This window comes from Nipponia nippon, unplaced genomic scaffold (genome assembly GCF_047370975.1).
Source record: "Nipponia nippon isolate SJK-2023a ecotype South Korea unplaced genomic scaffold, ASM4737097v1 scaffold_12, whole genome shotgun sequence".
Taxonomy (NCBI): Eukaryota; Metazoa; Chordata; class Aves; order Pelecaniformes; family Threskiornithidae; genus Nipponia; species Nipponia nippon.
Window position 1 is genome coordinate 22,676,325 of NW_028262313.1, and position 20,292 is coordinate 22,696,616.

At 45.3% G+C, this 20,292-nt stretch overlaps 1 protein-coding gene across 5 annotated transcripts; it reads right to left on the minus strand.

The window, feature by feature from the left end:
- Window positions 1-94: 94 nt before the first annotated feature.
- LPAR4 (lysophosphatidic acid receptor 4) lies at window positions 95-13,574 on the minus strand. 5 transcript variants are annotated; one of them, XM_087749177.1, is made up of 3 exons: window positions 13,436-13,573; window positions 7,094-7,233; window positions 95-1,774 (listed from the first exon to the last, which is right to left on the minus strand). In XM_087749177.1, the coding sequence occupies exon 3, from the start codon at window positions 1,619-1,621 to the stop codon at window positions 575-577; it is 1,047 nt and encodes a 348-aa protein (XP_087605303.1). In that variant the 5' UTR covers window positions 1,622-1,774; window positions 7,094-7,233; window positions 13,436-13,573; the 3' UTR covers window positions 95-574. The 5 variants fall into 5 exon arrangements, with proteins under 5 accessions (XP_087605303.1, XP_087605302.1, XP_087605304.1 ...); XM_087749176.1 differs by lacking the exon at window positions 13,436-13,573 and adding an exon at window positions 12,388-12,701; XM_087749178.1 differs by lacking the exon at window positions 13,436-13,573 and adding an exon at window positions 8,131-8,648.
- Between the last annotated feature and the right edge of the window lie 6,718 nt (window positions 13,575-20,292).

Genomic DNA, 20,292 nt, shown 5'->3' on the forward strand with positions numbered 1-20,292 from the left:
CTACTTTCAGAACAATTATTTACGCTTCAAACCTCTCCATACAATAAATTCAGCATGCCTGTATCTAGTAAAACCAAGATGTATACTCTTGCAGTGAAATAAGGAAAAGCCAAAAGCTTTTATTATGCCTTTTTAAGCAAACATACATATTGTGTGAAGTTATTGAGTTAACATGATGATGGATCTCCAGAAGGCATGAAAAATTGCCAGGTATCTCTAAGAAAATTAAATTTTCTATTTCCCACCTGGTCCCATGTCAACTGCTGGGGAAAGAATGCCAAATGTTGGCATCTTCTGATGAAAGAAGCTGTTCTGTTCCCTCCTGAGTTGGTGCATACGTTGTCACCCATCCATAATCTCCAAAGGGAGAACCATCGGGATTTTTATATTTCATGTTTGCCTGTTGCATCTGATGGGACCATATAAGTATAAGGATTTGTCTACCTGTGTAGTTATCCCCCAGCATCTTTTCTTCATTAACACCACGTGTGAACCCACATATTCTGAACCAACTATTTCACACATGGTGTTAATCAAAAGTTAACGGAGGATAACTCCCTGTGTAAACATCTCGCTAGAAATGCGATTCAGATGTTAGGTCTCCTCCATTCGTAATAGCCTGGTCACTTATTTCATCCTGTGGCGCTGGTAGCGCAGTCTTTGTTAGAGGGGTCTCAGTCTTGAAAAGAGAATCCATTTTTATCTGGGTTTTTATGTTGAAAGACTTCTGAAAGGATTCTGATGTGAAGTAATAGATGAACGGGTCAAAGCAGCAGTTCATTGTTGCAATGCACAATGTGATTGGGTACATTGTCCTCGCAAACCTCTCCAAGGAGCAATTTGCTATCGCTTGGGACCGCACGAGAGCATACAAGAAGAGTATGGAATTGTAAGGCACAAAGCACACGACAAAAATGGCCACGTGCACAATGATCATTTTCAATACTTTCTCTTTGTTTGTCCCGATCTGAGACAAGGTGGCAGGTTTCCGGAGAGTCCTGAGAACTAGAGAAGAGCATGTAAGGTTGAGTAGCAAAGGAATTATGAATCCTACCACTTCAATAAATATAGTGATCTTAGACAGATAGGTTTTCCAGATACGTTTGGAAAAACCTTCGAAACAGGTTGTGCTGGTGTTGGAAATGTTGGTTGTGGAGAACAGTGACGCTGAAATTCCACCACTGAGGACCAGTATCCAAACACCGGCACAGACTATGGTAGAATTTCTCCTGGTCCTGATGGTGCGAGATCGGAATGGATAGACGATAGCAAGGAAACGGTCAACGCTAATGCAGGTGAGGAACAGCATGCTCCCGTAGATGTTAGTGAGAAATGCTGTGCCAGAAATCTTGCATAGGCTATCTCCAAAAGGCCAATGCCTGTTGAAATTATAAAAAATTTTAAAAGGCAAAGTGAACACAAAAAGCAAATCTGAAACAGCCAGGTTTGTCATGAAAATGGCTGTTTCACTTCGCATTTTCATCCGAAAGCAGAAAACAAAGAGGGAGGCACAGTTAGTAATCAAACCAAGGATGAAGACCACGCTGTACACGGCTCCATACAAGTTGTATTTAAAGGAATCATCTGTCAAACAGGTATGATTGTTGCTGTGGTTTCCCATGCCAAGTTTGTGATGTGCTTCCAAAGAACTTCAAAGTCTACTTCAGTGACATCCATAAAATAAAGCAGTGATCTCTCTTCTTCCTGAAGAAACGCATTCCAGGAAGGTCGCTTGACACCTTGCTACCACATCTCCGTCACGAATCCCTTCATCCTAAAGGAGAGAGAAATAGATGCCATCAGTCTTGCAACCTGGTGTCACCTAAAGCGGCTGTGCAAGAGAACACGGATTCTTTCCTTTCCAAATGAATGGATGTGCAAACAAGAGCAGCAATTAGTTTTCAAGGTGGTCCTTTATAAATTCCACTATTATTGGGAGTTTTCAAAGTTGAACACAGCAGTTACTGTACTCAGCCTTTCCTTCCCCCATCGCTCCCTCGTCCTCCTACTGGAAGGACAGTGATTGCTAATTCCAACTTTCTGCTTGGAAAGGTTTTTCTTTAAAACTTGAGGTGGAATTGGCCCGGTGTGTTTGGAAAGAAATCGTGGACCCATGATATTGCCCAGGTATCGAATCAAACAGTCTGAAATGTTCACCTAAACTTGTAAGAAGAGGAGAAAAGTTGAAAGTTTTAGTGTTTGCTTTTAACTGTGCAGAAGTGTAAGTTCTGTGGTTTTTCAACCTTCTTTGGTGCAGAAGTATTAAAAAAAAACCCAAATCTTTTATTGACAAAGTTCCGCTTTGCCTTTTTTCTACTTGAAAATAGGAGCATACTTACACATGTTTTTCAAAGTGAAAAACTGAAATGTTTTATTTCAGAAATGTTTTCCAAAAATATTTTCCAAAGTTACGCTTGCCACTCTTGGAAAATGTTGCCTTTTTTTTTTTTTCCTTAAAAATTTCTGCAAAACTGGAATTACTTTCAAAAGGACTGTTTTTGCAAACGTAAAATGCTTTGCAAAAAGGACTCCTCTAAGTTGTACTGACAGCTTCATTTCATTTCTACTCTTTGTCAAGGTTTAGAACCTGAAATTTGGGAAATCTCTTAAACACACTTGTTTAAGAATTTGTCCCGATTCAGTAAGCTTTAGAGAAGCGTAGAGTTGAAGCAAGCATGCTGTTTGTTGGAAATCAGTGCTTTCTGAGCTGTCTTGATGTTCTCTTATCGCTATTCTGAGTATGGGTTTTAAGGCCTGTGAGGATAAGCAGCTGTAAAGCCGCCCTCGTTGGAGTGAGAAGGGTGTGTGTGTTGGAACGGGGGCATGGCAGTCGGTACATCTTGGAAATGCGGAGCAAAGTTGGATAACTAAGGGAAAGACCTTTGCCTTGTAAAATACAGCCAACCAAATACGAAACAAAGTTTATAATCTAAGAAACATCTTAGTAGCTACAACTGTGGAGTAATTTAGAGAGATTAAACCCTTGTGAAGAGTAGGATCCTTTCCAGAAAGTGATCCTCTGACAACGCAGTTTCAATGGCAAACATATAACTGAGCAAGCTTGTGTTAAAGGTTGAAATGGCAACATATAAACAAATAAACTGGGGAAGAAAGCATGGAATTGAGTCAATTTGGGTTGCAAACTGATCAAAATCCAATGTTTCCCATATGTTTTCCTACTGGAAAAGCTCACGCAGACAACTGTTCTTGCGCGCAGGCTGTCAGCGGGTCAGCTGGTAAAACGTCAAGCGTTGAGAAAGATGTAACAGCCACGGCTTTGCCAGATGGAAGGCGCAAATTCTGCCCTCGCCTGGGAGCACCTGGGCGTCTGCAGGCCTTACAAAAACCAGCGCTGTGACCCAGAGAGCAGGCAGCACCTCGCCTTTGCACCTTAGAGGTTAGTTGGACGTAAAGCAAAATAGCAGGAAGGGAGGATCCCCAGATCTCCCTTCTCAGAAAGATGACTTTCAAATAACTTGAACCTTTTGACATCCGAAAAGATGACTTGGAGCTGTTTGGTCTCTCCTGTCGGGGAGGGGTCATGCTCTCTGTGGGCCGGGGCAGCGAAGCGGTGCTCTGGGCTGGTATGCCGTTCTGGCTATGTTTGCCGTGCGCGCCTTGAACCACCGGAGTTCCCTGTGATTTTCATAGGCAGCTTTGGTACACGCTCTTCACCCGATTTAGTAAATTCTTCCTTCGTTTTAGTCGCCTTTTGAATTACACATTTGTGATGATATCCTGCATTAGCTAGTGTTCAAACCCCGAGTAGATATGCCCTTATCTGGTTGCTGTTGAATGTGTGGCAATGACAGAGGAGATAAAGCCCGCATTGGAGCTTTCTCTACAGCACAGCAGACGCTTCATTACACAGACTGTACAGGGCTTTGGGGGACAGATGGACGGAGCAGGGAACGGGCTGCGTAGGGAAGCAAAATGTTCCTTGTGCCCCTTTCTGCTTTTGCACTCATCCCAGTGTTTTTCCTACTAAATTGATGGCTAAGTGAACTTTATTGTGAAATGAGCTAAAGAAGATACCAAGCATTAGGGAAAGGATAATAGTAAAATCTCAAAGGTGCGCTTTCTTTGAATATGTAGTAATCCAAATAAGCGGAGTCTCACCTACAAATTGAAACACCTTTAAGCAAGAACTTAGTTGGATTCAAAAGCGCATGAGCTCCAACAGGAATAGCTGTGCCTCTTAGCTTAAACCTGCATTGAATTCCTGGCTTGTAACTCCCTTTCAGTAAAGAAAGAGACTGCATGTTATCTCCGTCAGGAGCAATTTTTGTTTATACTGAAATGTAGCCTCCACAAGTAGACCCTTTTCTTCTGCTGTGTGTAAAAACCAGGTGTGCCAGACTCTCCTGGTCCAGGTTTCATGTCTGGGTCCTAGCTGGGGAGGTTTGAGAGGGATTGGGTGTCCTTCAAAACCTTACATAGCCATGTGCCTGGGAGGGCGGTGGAAACCCCGCTTTCCAATCTGTGCGCGCAGTCCAGGATTTTGGCTGTTCCTCAAAACGCAGCCTGACGCAGCAGGTTTGAAAGGCAGCTTTGAAATGCTTACCTTTACTGCTGACACACGCGGTCCTTGCCAGCAGCCTGAGCCAGATACTGGTTACACAGGAGAAAAGATGCTCTATCGCTTGATTCTTTTTTTCCCTGCCCTGCATCAGACAGCCACAAGGTCAAATACCAGTTTTTCTGGTGTATGAGTCTATGGGAATTGCCTGCCAGCAATTGTCTAGCTACGTTATGGTCTTTAAAATACAGGCCTGTGTTGTTTACCTGTCTAACACGGAGGTGCTTAAACAAGCTGACAAGTTGCTTTGAAACTCAGCCATGTGCTTTAAATTCTGCAGCGTGAGCCTACAGATTTAGTTCTCTGAATGTAAAATTCACTTTTCTTCCTCTCCACTGAGGATTAAAGCAGGAGGATGCTCCTCGTGTACACCATGTTCACCACTGCTATTGCCTTGCTGGGGAAAAAAAAACTAGCAATACATTTTAAAATGCTGAGTTAAGTGAATATAAAGAAAACCACTTTACTGGTCTGTATTTCAGGCGGGCCAAAGCTTTAAATTCTGTGTATAAACTGGGGGGCAGCACACAAGGGGAGGAATGTAGCTGTTGTCAGCAGCGGTACCGTAACAGAATATACAGCCTGTTTAATGTGGCAATATTGAGAATATTCTCTCTTGTAGCAGGGGTGGTACAAGCAAAACTACGGCAGGTGTTGCTTACTCACATAACCCTGTTATTCTCAGAGTTATGACGTGTGGGGTTCATCGGAGTAGCTGACAGGGGTTGCTCCCATTTGCATTTTATTGTAGAGATATCCCCCGACTTCTATGTACTGAAAGTAAAGGAAAACCTCTACGTATTACTTCCTACAGTGCACGAGTATCCTGTTTACAATTCTTTTATTTCCTCCTCCTGGCACCCAAGAAATCTTCACAACAGCCAGCTTGCAGCTTAATTCAGATCAACCTGTTTTCTGTTAGTACAGAAAATTCCTGCGGGTAAAAAGCGCACACTTTAAAAGCAGATTCGCTAATTCCATTAAGCCCATTCTTTCTGCTTCACACAGGTCCCATTCTCCACAAGTCCGTCAAATTGAGGTCAGAAAAAACAGTGTGAAGTTTGGGACCGACATTTTTGCATCTTCACATTTTCTTTTTCTCATACGAGATGTAAGATGAATGTAACTTTATCAGTCTGAATATGTAGGACATCCTCTGCGTGTTCATTTAAATAACTAAACGCTGCAAAGCCTTTTCTTGTGAGGTCTGACACAGACCAAATGGGAAAACCTTTCAAATCTGAAGGATCTCTTCCTAGATTATCACTATGCGTACTGAGATTATTTCTAAATCTTGTGAGACAAAGGTTTTATAGGTACAGAAGCCAAAAACTGACGGATCAAAATGTGGGGATCCGGGCTGTTTGGGGGGTTTTGCTGGGTTTTATTAAGAAATGTCTCTAGGTTATGGCAGCACTTGTTGTGTTTTGATATGCTCTCAGACCCCGACCTTGGAAATAAATAAGTATTTTCCTTGGGCACAGCATGCACTTTATGCCTTCTCTTGACAAGAACTACATTCATTAGAGGGTTTTCACTTCCCTGTTACTCACCCGGTTGGTACAATGATGTGTAACTCACCCCCACCACTGAGCCCGGGGTTACGGCTTTACAACCACAAACTCTTATCATTTCTTCAATTTCTTCGTTTTTATTTCCCTCCTTCGTTCCACTTTAATTATGCAGAAGGCTCAAAAAAGGCTTTGTTGGGGGGGGGGGGGGCGGAATTTGTTTGGGGTTTTTTGAAGATTTTTGCATAGATGATAATTCTGCATAAGGCTATAGGACTTGGATTCTTCTAGACTAAGTACTATAGGTAAGGTGAGATATATTGCAACTGTTTGAATATGGACTTAACAGATAACGAAGAAACTTTTTCTACCTGGAAAAGTAAACATTTCTGACAATTCTATGACAGTGCTAATGAGGAACTGTAACACCACCAAACTATCGTTCCTAAAGGCTTACAAATGTTCACTTGAAAACCACAAAATATGAACTTAAAGAAAGCAAAGCAGTGATGGAAAACGCAACACAACTGTCTCACCACCGAGTTCCCTGCTGCTTTGTACTCTTGCCACTCAGTGCTGGCAATGGGATCTCCACTTACTTTCTCTTTTCAATAAAAGTTTCACTATTTTTTTTTTTTTTGGTTGCAAAGAACTTTGAGAGCATTAACTGAAAGCGGTTATAGGAACAAATCTCCAGTTTGAGAGAATCTGGTAGCTGGCTTTTCCCTTTTTCATAGGATCACAGAATACCAGGTTGGAAAGGACCTGAAGGATCATCTGGTTCAACCTTTCACCTGGACCTTTCTGGTCCAGCCTTTTCGAGGCTGACAGGGCCCGTGACTGTGCTGCACAGCGATGCTGGCTCTGTTTTCCCAGTGCCAGCAGTGAGGAAAGCTGTACCTGCGAATGCAGGTGTTGCTGGACCCAGCTGCTGCTCCAGGGAAATGGCTGGGAATGGGAAATGGCTTGGGACACCAAGTTTGGGGTTGGCTTTTAAACTGACCGGCTTGCTGAGTTGCTGCGAGCTCTCCATCCTCCCCAGAGCTTCTTGCAGTCTCACAGTAGCCTTCGCCTATGTTTCTTCCCTGGTGCGGTGGGAGCAGGAGAAACGGTGGGATTAGACAGTGGGAAACGGGCAGCTGCCTGTAAACAAAGCACTATTGACTATATGAAGGAATGGAAAGTAGAAATGCTTTAATCTCTTTCATTTACTAATCCTAAGTGATGTATTTGAGAATGGTAGGAAAGAAGTAGACAGAAGTGTGACTTTAAAGTCCAGCAAAGGTTTCTGTAGCTTCAAAGAGCCGTTCTTCCCTGCGTTTTATCGGAGTGAATGCCTAGCCCGTATGCTGGGCGAAAGGGGGACGTTTTCTGATGATTAGCATAAAAGACAGGCAGGAAGGCTCTTATTCATGGCTTTGACACTTATTGTGCAAGGACCTTCAATACCATCAGTTCCTTCGCATCCCGGTATTTGCCCGTCTCCCGCACCTGGTGGGAGGGTGGAATTGTGAGTGACTTGTGATCATTTCAGTGAATCGGGTTTTGCTGTCTGCTTTTCAAATCTTCTTTGATAAAAGAAAAACAAAACACAGGAGCCCGTGGGGCATTTCCCTTTGCTCAGCCACCAAAGCTTGATCCCGGGGACCCGCTGGGTTAGGTGGGAGCGTGCCGGCCGCTCCTTCCCTCCCCGCCTGAGGTGGCCTTGGCTCTCCAGGAACCCCACAGACCCTCCAAGTTCAACAGCTCCTTTCTGTTGCCTGGACATCGGTGAAGGAATTGCAGCAGGACCCCAATTTAATTCTTTTCCAAGGCTGAGTGGGGAAGGGGAAACCTGAGCCTATCGGACCTAGTCCTAAAGGCGCTCTCCTTTTTTTCTTTCCTTTTTTTTTTTTTTAATTGGTCAGCACCGTTGTCTCCTAACTGTCCTTTGAGACTTACAAAGCATTTCCTGCTCATGGTGACTTCTCTGTGCTGTATCTGTTTTGTATTGAGCTAATTAAAATGTTTCCTTCAGAAGAGAATAGCGAACTGACTTACCCCATATTCAGACACTGATCCTCAGGGCATGACTCTCTTTTTGTTTTCACTGAGAATGTCTCTCTCCATTTACATCACCCCTTTAACCCTTGACGCGCTTTGGCCTTCCCCGTCCACTGCTGCCTTCAGAGGGCCTGGTCCACAGCCCAGAAACAACGGGATTTACCCCAAGCTTCCCACAAAAGTTTACGTTATTTTACTCTTGTAAGAGGGACTTTTTTGCTTGCAAAGGGATCTCGAGCTGATGATGGAGGACTGTAGGAATGCTGCTTTTTTTGACCCTCAGGTCTCTCACTAAGGGGAGACTGCTTTATAATAGCATTGCTAGATTCAGTAGAGATCCCGATAAAAGAAGATTTAGATGCGAAGAAAAAACTGGTGAACCAATGAAAAGCAGAGTTACACTGTTTGACCCAATACTTGAAGATTTACAGGTTGTTTTCAGTCAGGAGTGGAAGCTGGTGATGAAGGTAGCCTTGTCTTTGATGTAGCCCTGTTTATTTAGAAAGCGTGGTTAAGAAAAAAAAAAAAAGAGAGAGTCCTGTTTCCCTGAACCACTGGGGAATCCAACAACAGGACTCGGTTTATTTGCTTACAGTTCCAAAACGCTTTCCAGTCAGCGTCCTGCCGAAAAAGCTTCCTTTCTTTCCTTTCTCTGACACAATTTCCAGTGGTTCCTTGGTGATTGCTTGACTTTTTGGCTCCCTGTTGCCTTTACTGGGCTCCTCGTGAGGTGCCTGCCGCCGCATGAAGCCCTCCTTTCACCCGAGCCTCGTCCGACCGCTCTCACCCAGGGCTGTGGCTCCGGGCTGGTTCCTCTGCAGTCCCTTTGCTGAAGCGGCAGAGCTGAACTTTCACCTCTGTTTATCCAAAAATTACAGGCTTTTTTTTTTTTTTTTCCTTGCATACATTAGCACCAACAAGCTTCCATCCAGCCCCAGCACCACAGCACAAACGCCTGTTTCAGCTTTCGCACGCTAAGCTGGGTGCAAGGAGGTGCGGCTGGCTTTCCTGCGGGTGCCGAGCACAGTCCTCAGCAGGGCAGAAGGCAATCTGTGCTCTGCTCCAGCGCTCAGGACCCTGAAGGATCTGTGCCCTGCACTTATTTACTGGAAGGATTTGATAAATTAGGGCTTTGTTCTCTCAAATTGCTTTATTCTGGGGGGAGAAACCTTCTGGGGAAGGCTGGAGAACTCTCTTCTGACAGCAGTATGGGCTGGGTGGGTAGCGTCAGCCTGAGTTTCATTTGCTGCGGTGGTCGGGCCTCCGAGCGCTGGAGATGCGCGGTCCCCTCCTGGAGCTGCTGGGCTCCCTGTTCTCCTTGGTGCATGTTTCTCGGCAAGAAATTTGTGCTGATTTGGCAATGTGACTGGGGTTTTCATGTCATCTCCCTCACCTCCCCTCTGGGGAAAAACATTAAGGTCTTGAAAAGTATTCAGTGGCGTATAATTCAAGGGTGCACGAGGAAGCACAGCACACAGCTACGCTATTTTTCAGTAAGAACTACAGAGGGTAAATTTGCACTAACGTGTTAAAATAAGTAAGAAATGACTTCGCAATGCGAAAATATCACATCTCAGCCAGCAAGTGATGTTTCTGTAGTGAAGTTTCTTAGAAATCAGATTTCTCACAATGAGATGAGAGAAGGGGAATGACATTTTGGCATTGTATAAGGGATGCTGCTTTTACTGCTAAATATGGTAGTTTCCATTTATCATGTAAAAGCAAATGCATGCTGGGATGGAAGATGGTACGTTATCTGCAGGTTCAAGAAATTAAAGTGGGAATATTATTAGATGAAAATAAGAGCTTCCATTGTGGCTGTCTATTTACAGGCGTAATAGGTACTCGCAATATTATGAGATCACGTTATGTACAGAGCGAGCAATCCGCTCTGTTGCTAGCATGCACCTTTGTCTCGGCGCTTAGGGACTGATGAATGTCCCTCAATTTCACTTGCCAAGATAAAGACACTTTCCTTTTTGTACAAAACCAAACCATTACAAATAATTCAGAAAACTTTCCTTGCAGCTGGGGTCAGCTAAGGCTAGTTTGGCTCCAAAGCGGTGTGGATCTTTACCCCCTTTTATGGGACTGAGCTGAGAAGATGGTGCACTGGAGGAAGTCTTGCAGAGCCACTGTCTGTTCTCGTGAATAAAGAGCTCCTCTTTTCAAGGAGAGAATTTGCCTTTTGTGAAAGGTGGTGGCTCCCCTTCCCTGAGACTAAATCGGATCCTTATTTACGGAGGAGGAGCAATGTGTGAAGGAGCAGAGTGAGTCTCTGCACGCACACTTGACCTGGAAAGACCTATTGAGGCTGGATGTGTGCTGCAGGAGCCATCCTCACCCACCCCAGCCCGGACGGGAGGCTCACCGGCATCTCGCTTGTGGCCCTGCAGCACTGTGTGCGCCATCAGGCTGGGACCACCACGTCATCTGGGTACACCCGGCCGGCAACACTCGGACATCGGTAAACGGAGCCCCGACACTCAAATATGCTTTAGCCAGAGTTAGCTGCAGCCTGCACAGATGCATCGCAAAAACTGGCATAAATACATATGGCTGCAAGCGGCCGCGCTGTAAGTGCCAAGGTAATACCACCATAACTGAGTCCCACGTCATTTTGCCATGTACTGCTCTCCCCAGGGAGCAATCTGCTCTCCCCCTCTGTTCCAGGAGTAACATACCTTCCTATAGTGCACCCTTTTCCCAGGATCTGGCGCAAGGCTTGGGTAAAATTGCCTTAATTCCCGCTCTTGTGCTCCAGCCGTGAGATTACAGGCTGGAGAAGGGCAACCATCTTACAGCTGGGAGCGCATCCTCTCCCTGGCACGAGCTGCAGCGCTCGGGCACGGTCAATGTTTCGGTTGCTGCCTCTCAGAAAACTGGAAGGCACAGGTTTTCACGGTTTTGTCTCATTACAATACTCCCAACGAAAGTGAACGGGTAGTTGTGTTCAGGCACTAGTTCTGTTTGTCTGTGTAGGAGCTGAGCTCCTAACTCCAGAATCTGAAAGACACTGACTTTTTATCAATTGACCTAACCCCCAGCTAAGGAGGAGTCTCATTTTCAGTCTCAAAGGATTAAAGTGAAATGTCTGCTCAGCCTCCCCCTCCCTCCCATGTTTTTCAGGACTTTCTTTTAAAAGGGAGAGGCTTTGAACCCCCTAAAGCAGCAAGGTTAGTTTCCTGCCTGTTTCATTTTGGCTTCCATAATGCTCGTCAGGGAAAGAAGATGGAAAAGCCCTACGAGGGGGGAATATCCTTATCACCGACCTGTGAACTTTGCACTTCCCATCCTCTGGGTTTTACTGTTCTGTTCGTGTAGGGGAGCAATACAAAGCCACACAATTGTCTCCTCTCAAACAAAGATTGAGGAGTATCATTACAAAACCTCAAACTTTTCTTGCAAATTCTTCTGCAGTGGGCTTATATTGTATTCAATCCTGTTTCTTCCAAAGAGCTGCGTCTTTAGATTAAGTATGCTGTTCATCATTCATTTTACTTCTGACGCTGGTTTTTCTATCTGCTTAAAGCTGTATTTGCATTTTTATCATGGAATTTTGCCACTGAGTTTAAAAGGAGTAGATTTTAGCCATAAATGAAAAGCCAAAGTGATAAAATTTTCAAGTTTTGCAGTACAAAATATGTAACTTATTTCCTAATTTTTAATACAGTTTGTAGGAACTAGATCTCACATTACATGAAGCTGAAAACATGTATCATTGTAAACTGGAAGTCTAAATTTATGCCACGTTTATATACAACCCTTTCTTAAGCTTATATTAAAGTGTCGTTATGATACTGACTTCAAGTACAAAATAAAAGCCCTAAGCAAGGGATATTTTTCACAAATCTGAAACAAACAACAGCGATAGAAAAGTCCTTAACTTGTCATCCGCAGTGACACAACGAGAATCACGGTGTGAATTACAACGATTTCCACTGCAACAGTTTGGAGGAGTAGCTCACATAGTAATTACTTTCCAAAAACTTGGAGATCGTCTTTCTCACTTTAAACAGAAACATTTGCCTCTCCCATCCCAACCGTAGCATAGCTGAAGTAAGAGGAATGAGATCTGCCTGTACAGAAAAAACACTGCTAATCTCCATTGAAATGTACAGCTCGAGCCCATCCCCGGCGAGTTTTATCCCACGGATTTGTCTGAGCCGTCAGGTTTCAGAAAAATGGTAAAATCCCTTTTTTCAGAGCTGACATTAAATCTGGCTGCTAGAAAGCGAGGAAATAGAAACTTACCACGGCAGAGCGGCCGGGGCTGGGATCGTGCCCACGGCTCGGCAGATTTCAGCCCGATTCCTCCCTGACAGCCCACATTTGTCCTTTTTGTGTGCGCGGATCGCCAGTCCGGTTAGTCCCGCACGGAAAATCCACGTGCTCGACTTTCTAAAAGTTTACCCGTTCATCTTTAAAATCTAAAGCGACTGGCAGCCGTCTGCCTTCCTTTGTTCGGCGAGGAAACAAAACTGCTGAAGGCTGCAGCCATCGTGTCTTGGGAAACAGGACAGGAGAATGGGCCCAATGTCTGGGCAGGGTTTGCGGGCAGGGGGAACTCTTGGGGGTCTCGATAGGAAACGCTTTCCATTGGGCAGGGATGTATTATTAGAGCCTGAGCCCGCCCCGCGCCTGGCGCTCTGCTGGGTCCCTCTCGCAGGGCTGTATTCCCTTCCAGCGCATGGCCCAGCCCAGGCAGCTCCCAGTTCAGAATTAGCAGCTTGAGGACAGCCCGACAATGGGCAACGCGGATTTCCTGAGCAATTAGCTGGCGGACACAGCCTGGAGAGCCTGCCCGCGCCTCCGCGCTGGCGATGGTAATGAGCAGGGGAAAAGCTGTTCGAATCGCGGATTTGCCTTTGCACGGCTGTAATTGTTTTTCCTTCCAATTAAAAAAGTGAGGAGGAGAGGGGGGAGCTGGGAATCTGGAAAGCGTTGGGTAAGACTAGGAAGCTGCAAAGCAAAGCTGGCCATGAAAAAAAATCTTTCTAAACAGATTTAGAAAGGGGTTGGTTTTTAGGTTGGGGTTTGCTTTGGTTTTTTTTTAAATCTTCTCAAAGGAGCTGGCTAGAACAGCCTGGACTCTTGTCCCCCGGCAGTTTGCTCTGCAAGCCCCGGGTTCCTGCTGGAAAACCCGTAGGCTATCAAATGTTTAGGGACGTAATTAAAAATACTCCCGGGAAGCGTGGCTGCTTTTGCCTGCGTAGCTCACCCTGAGAGCTGCTGCCACCTTTCAGTGAATCTGCCTTCCAGCAGAGCCGCTAGCTAAAAGCTGTTTATTTTTATCTCTTACCTTTAATATCAGCCCTTCAGCTAGGGGAGAGGATCTTCTGGCAGTGGACGACTTGTTTGCCTCAGCCTGTTTATGCCGTGGAGCAGCTGGTGCCTTTTTCTTTCTTTTTCAGCCCTCTCCAGTGCCATAGGTTTGAAACCCCGTCTCTGCTTTCAAAGCCCAGCCTCCCACCTAACGTCTCTCGCTCGCATTGTGTTTGTCTCTCCTTTTCCTCCGCTCTTCTTGGCCGTTCCCACAGGCAGCCAAGGCCAGTAAACAACTCATTGTGAAGCTGGGGCTAATGTTATTCCTTGGGCTGGTGGCTGATGCGGTGGTCTCTGGCTCGCCTCTGCAGCACGCCCAGCTGCCACAGGCTTTTATCCAGTCGATGCAAATAACTTCCTGAATATCTCATGTAACAGCCAAACTCCAGTCTGCAAAACCTCATCCTCCGAGGGCTCACGCTTTAATAAAACATGTAAAAACACGAGCGTGGATTTGGATTGAAAATGGGGAAGGTGCAGATGTTTCCTGCTCCTAATGGTCAAAGGTCCGTTTTCCCTTTTTTAGCTGGTAAAGATGACAGAGAGCCTAGGTAAATTGTGAAGGGACGGCCAAAGACATCGGCCATCGCCGTGGCTCCTGTTCGGGCGGGGGTAAGTATGGGGGCTGGCAGAAGGCTGAGGTGCAAACTCCACCAGTATCACCAGTAAACTCGCATACAGAAATCAGCTTTGGCCCTTCATGGCTTGTGGGCATTTTTAAGGCTGGCTGCATGGAAATCCTGATCCCTGGGGTGTAATGCAACTGCTTTTCGCACCCCGGGGCCCATTCTTATGCGAGTGAGTGCTCTCAGTGGGGACAACATGTCTGCATTTGAAATCACCCTTTTTAGGAAAAGTGTGGTTTGGATGGTTTGAGGCTGGGTGTACTGATACAGATTAGAATGAGCACGAGCACGCTGAAACCCTTTGCAGATTAACATCTTGTGTGTCAGCCTTCAATACTACCAGTCGCTGGGCAAACCCATTAGAGAGGAGACTTATTGCTCCTTGAAGATTAAATACAGCATAAATCTTAAAATAAAACAAAACTTCTGTGCTTCTTACAGGGTTTAGCCAGAATGTGGCAATTGTGCCAACTTTGATGCTGTTGGAATTTAACCAGGCAGCTGTACCTATCTGGGATGTTTGCTTTCTCTCTAGAGTCATTGGTTTAATTAAGCACTCCTAACAGAAGCCTTCAGCTGTTGTGAACTTCAAGGGCTCTCAGGAACTCCTCCTTACAATGTTACTTCTAACCCAACAGGAGACTGGGGATGGTGTTTTTGCCCTTTATGGAGTCCCTCCATCTAAACCATCCTAGTGGTTCCAACTTCATATCCATCCATGGTTGCCATTGAATTCAAAAGCATCTCTAGTGAGCAGGTTGGTCAGTCACCTGTTACTTTGGGCTTTTTCTTTAAAAAGGAGCATCTTTTTCTGCTAGCTATAGCCAAAACTAGAAGCTGGACAAGTAGAACCTCTAGGCTGACCCATGATGCCACTCTCCAGCCTCCAGGATCGTAAAAAAAAAAAAAAAAAAAAATCTCAAAGTTTTCCCTTAAGAGATGCAGCAAGGTTTTGGTATTAATAAGAAAATGTCCCCAGAGCAATATATTCCTGCTCCCCTCCAAGAGATGTTCCACAAAGCAATACGCATGCGCCTTTACTTTCTCCTCACCAGTTTAAATAGGCCAAATGCCATGCTATCAACGTACCCTGCATATTTTTTTAAATAAATAAAGCACAAACATTTCCAACAAAGTACCCTTAGCATAGGTTTATTTGCCAAACATGAAAAAAGGAGGAGGCCGCCTCTCTTCTCGGTTACAGTTACAGGCAAGTGTTTTCTTTAAAATGGAAAAACAACGAGTAGACTCCTCAGCTCTTCATCTCTCCCCTCTGCACAACTCGTTTGCTGTCCCCACCCTGATCCCATGGTGTTCATCTTAGACTTGGGGCAGGGTGGGATTTAGTGAGCTCTCCTTGTTAAAACATTGGCAGTACATCAATAATCTCCAGTTATTTTGGAAAACAAGGGAAACTGGACTGTTATCTTATTGGAAACCATGGCTGCTGAGAACGCATAACATGTTTAAGCAAAAGTTTTACCCCCTGTTTACAGTACTCAGATTTTCTGCTTGTGCATGAAAACTCTACTGACATGATACTTCTGTTATGCTTTTGGTTGTCTGTTGTGGCAGTGGTGGCGTTTGTACTGGCATATGAAATTTCGATTGATTTCAGCCAGGCAAGAATATCTGAATTTAAGGAAAAAAATTGCCCAGGAGACTAGCATATTGCATTTCTGAATGATTAACGCTTAATTCTTCTGCTGTCAAACGTACTGACTATTTTCAGTCAAACGATGCTTTATCGTGCCAAGATTCCTACTTCAGGGCACTTACGAGCACTCAAACGGAGCCAAAGTGCAGAAATCAAATCAAAATTGCATTTTAAAGGCCACTAGAATGCATATGATAGAGACATTAGCTTTTCCCTTTCCTCCTCTGTTCATTGGCAGGGCTTGTTTCCTTCCTTTGCTTTCCTACAACAGCAGACTTAATTTGTCATTTGGTAGCTAAATATTGCATGGCTTTCGTTCATCCCGGTAGGGCGGCGCGTATCAGCTGTTCTGAGGCCCCGCGGAGCCCTCCCTCCCGCAGGGGAGCGCCTGTGGACAACCGGCACCGGTCAAAATGGACCATCCCGGGTGGCTTCGTCGCACCGGAGAGGTTTAGGGACCCTGCTTGGGGAAGTGGGTAGCCCCACATTGCCAAAATACCTACTCTTTCAGCTTGCAAACTCGGTTGTATTTAGAAATTTTGGCTGTCTGCAATATATCCTTATGGTCTCCTGTATCATTTGCTCATCCTAGGAGGCACACAGCTTCCTAAGGGCTCGTGTTTTTAAAGCACCAGCTTTAGGACTACAGCTCCCACGCTACAGCAGCTCCAGTGGAATAAGGTTAATGTTAGGGTGGCTCTAAAGGAAACATTTGGATGATTAAACCAACAGGTTCAATTCTGTCAGAGTGGAGTATTTCATTTAGATGTTCCTCAGGAAAGCTAAAGGAAAAAAACAGTAATACTGATATTTTCCTGGTGAAAAAAAAAAAAAAAGTCACTTTACAGAAACCACGGTCTCTGATGGAAAAGATTTTGAAGGAAAATTCCTGAGCAGATGTAGCAGAACCCTTCAGGAGCTCGCTAATGCTGCAGTGTTTACTAATGCTTAATGGTTTGTCAGCGCTTCCATTCGAAATCCTTTTTGAAGAGTTTTATAACAAAGCCATAAAAAATCACTTTGGAATCAAATGGAAATGCAAAGCTTTATCCTGTTTGTTTTTCTTAAAACCTCTGTTTAGAAGGACCTTTTTTAATCATTTTAAATGCTGCAGATAGATGCCAAGCAAGTGCCCATTTGAATCAGTATCTTTGCAATTTTAAGATGGCTTCATTTGAAAACCCTGGTTTGTTGCTCTTGAAGTTCCATTACTTTCTAATCTAACAGGGCTTTTTGCTAATAGATGACAGGATATTTCTTTTCCAAATGTTTAGTCAAATCGAAGATTTTGGGGGGCGGGGGAAAGTGCTGCTCGTGCCAGCGGAGTGACTGAGTGTCCAGAAAGTCCCTGCTGCTCTCAGTGCTGACAGTTTTCTAGCGAGCGCAGCCTGCTAAAACACGAATACCGTCCACCCGGGTAAGGACTGGATTAACCGATTAACCTGAGATTTGTTTCTCTGATTTTTAGACCCATCCAATAGCAACTATTTGCATTCTCACGAGTCCTGAGGGCCTGCCCTTATTAAGTGCATTTAACTTGAAGCAAAGGCATTAGATTATGAGCTGCTGAAATGTGTTTCATTGTGTAAAAAGTAAAACAAAAGTTCGTATTGTTTGCTAGGTCAGGCACATAGAAACCTCCGGTGGCACCAAGTGCCTGAACCTGAATATTCCTCCAAAGCATGCATTTTTTTTCCTAAACCTTTGCTTTTCTTTGCTACATAGCACCATCAATAAGCTAGAAGAATGTCAGTCTTTTAGACGCTGTCCTCTCCGTGCCTCGAGGGATGCCTCTCCCTTTGCTTTCCATGTTTCGCAGTAATTTAACTGGGCTCTTCCAAGTGTGTCTCAGTAGTTTCACAGCCTTTCATTTTTCTTGTCAACGGAGAAGGGATTCATTTTGCAGACTCCCCACTCATTAGTCATTTTCCCCATAATGTGGAGCAATTTCCAATCTTGCATGACCAAATCTAGCCCATAATGTCTCCCTTCAGAAATTGCATCCAGGAGCTACTTCAGGCAAGAAAGAAATACCTGATTATTCTCTCCTCCAGAATGAGTTCAGAAACTCCCTCTGTCCTAATTTGGTGCGGGATCTGGGTTCGTTGATTCTTTTTACCCAGTTCAAAGGGGCTGCCTTTCAGTTCTGCATGCTTCAGAGTCCCCGCTTTAATAAACACGCGGTAACGTGCACCGTTGTTTTGACAAGAGGCACCAGTTACGCCGAAATCTTATCCCCTGGAGAACGGAGCAGGTGTTTTCCAGCAAAGCTGCTGGGCCGCCTGCCTGCGCCGCCGCCAGCACCAGCAGACGAGGAGCCTGGTTTCAGGGTCAGGCGACGTCGCTCCTGTTGCGGTGGAGGATGATGTTTGAACGTGTCCAAGGGGAAGCTGAAACGGCTGCCTTTGTCTTGCCGTGGTGGGGAGCAGAGCAGGTTTTAACGAAAAGCGGGTGAAATAGAGTTGTTCTATTCTTTTTCCGAATCCCAGTGATAGCCAACAAATGGCTCCTATTCCAGGCATGGTGGAGCCTGGATTTTTTAGCAGGCGTAGCCCTGTTTGACTGGTGTGACTGGACCTGTAGCGGCTGTCGGTGTCAGCAGGAGGTACCGCACCCATATTTCATAGAGCACAGCTTCCCTGGGCTGAGGCCGTGGGGTGGCTGTAGTCAGACCATGACCCGGCATCGGTAAGTGCTGGCATTTTACTGAGGAAACTGAGTTTCACCGAATGAGTTGGGAAGGATGAGGAGCTACGATGCGAGGAAGAGCCACTGCAGAGCAGTTAATGAAGCAAGCAGAGAACAACAGACGATGCAGGCCAGCGCTGGCTGACTTCCCCATGCAGTAGCAGGGACAGCATCTCGGAGCACGGCAGCGGAGGGATATTAAGTTTCAACAAAACAAACCCAAAGGACATGAGAAGCCGGTGAATACCGTCTGTGTTCTGATGGCAAAAAATCAGTTTGAAAGGAGCCTGGAGCACCTAGAACAATTGAAGGCACAACGGGGCAGGAGCTTGCAATTCTGCTGTGCATGAATAGAAGGAAGAAGCAGCTGAATATCAGGAAGCGTTTTCTAACAATGTGGACTATTAGGCTTCGGTGGAGACTCCCGAGGGAAGTGGTAAAAGCCCACATGGGCTGAATGATAGAAAACTAGACAAAACCATAGCGTACATATACTGGGAAGAAATCCTTCAGTAGAGTGATACGCAATTCACAATACCTAGCGAACATAGCGTTGCTATTGTTAATAACATCTTTAAGATGCATTTTTGATACACCGATTTAGAAGAGTTCTTGCAAAGGAGGAGGCTGCAAGCTTTCTGTGCAGGTCCGCTCCCTGCGAGAAAGGGGAGCGGGGACGCGCTGCCCGTCACAGCCCCCCACTTCCCAACAACGCGAAGCGGTTGCCTCGGCTATCCCTGTCCCTAGGAGGAAGCGTGTTTTCTGCATTTTCATAAGAAATCTCAATTAACCCAGGCCCCGCTCCCTCTAGAGGGCAGCTGCTTCCCTTAGAACTGCCTGGGAGAGTGATCTCCCCACCAGCCTTTTCTGGTCCCCACTGGTGCAGTGAGTTTTCAGGGCTTGCAGGAGTTTGGCTGTGCCACAGACCGCGGGGCGATGCCGGACGATTTAAGGCCCCATCAGGCTCCCCCCGCCTTTGGCACTGAGCCGGCCTCCATGGCTGCGTCACCGACGGAGAATGGAAACAGAGCGAAATTAGTAAAATTCATCATGCTCTGTAGCTTCACTGTCTTGGGAGCCTCTTGCGGCATCACAACATACAACAGCATAGCTGTTATCAGAGAATTTATTGATGAAAGAAATATGATAGAATGGATGAAAAATTAAATATTTCCAATTGTCATTGGCATCCAAGCCATTGCAGTACCTAGGAGCTGGTATAGCCTGCGGTTCTCCCCGGCTTCTCAATGGATGACGCTTTTGAGTGTCTTAACCCAAAAGACGACTGTTTTGAGCACGACTAATGCCCGGCTCCGCCGCGAGGTGCGTGCCATTGCGCGGGGCTGTGCCGCGCGCTGGGGTGCAAACCTTCGCGCTGTACTTCGCTCCTAGGGACTGTGTTAGTGAAGCGTATTAGCGGAGCTAATCTCGCCAAGCCGTGTGCTTTTCTGTTGCACAAACTTACAGTCGGGCGGTGTTATGCAAATCAAAGCGGTATTATTCGTGTTGCACCACCACTTAACTCCTGCTCTCTACCAGCCCGTTGTTGATAGTACTTTGGCATCGCGTCAATCTGATTGCAATTAAGCTTTTTACAAAGCATCATTCAAGGCTGGCTGTTCTGGTTTTGATTGTTCGTGCTCTGAAAGGTTCTCCACAATGGATGTTCTGGGGAATATGCTACCAGCTGTGGTGGTAATGCCCTTCTCTGATAGTTTTGATAATTTTTTTGTGACTCGTGGAAGCTATTTTGGTACTAACTTGTTTGTTTTTCTGATTGAAAAGTGGTTTCTGAGGAGAGAAAAATACATATTTAATGCCCTAGGGTTATGCATTTTTTTTCTGAAGCCCTTTTTCTGTCCA

Coding starts and splice junctions, on each gene's coding strand:
- LPAR4 (XM_009465253.2), bottom strand. CDS start 1,621: ATGGGAAACCACAGCAACAATCATACCTGTTTGACAGATGATTCCTTT.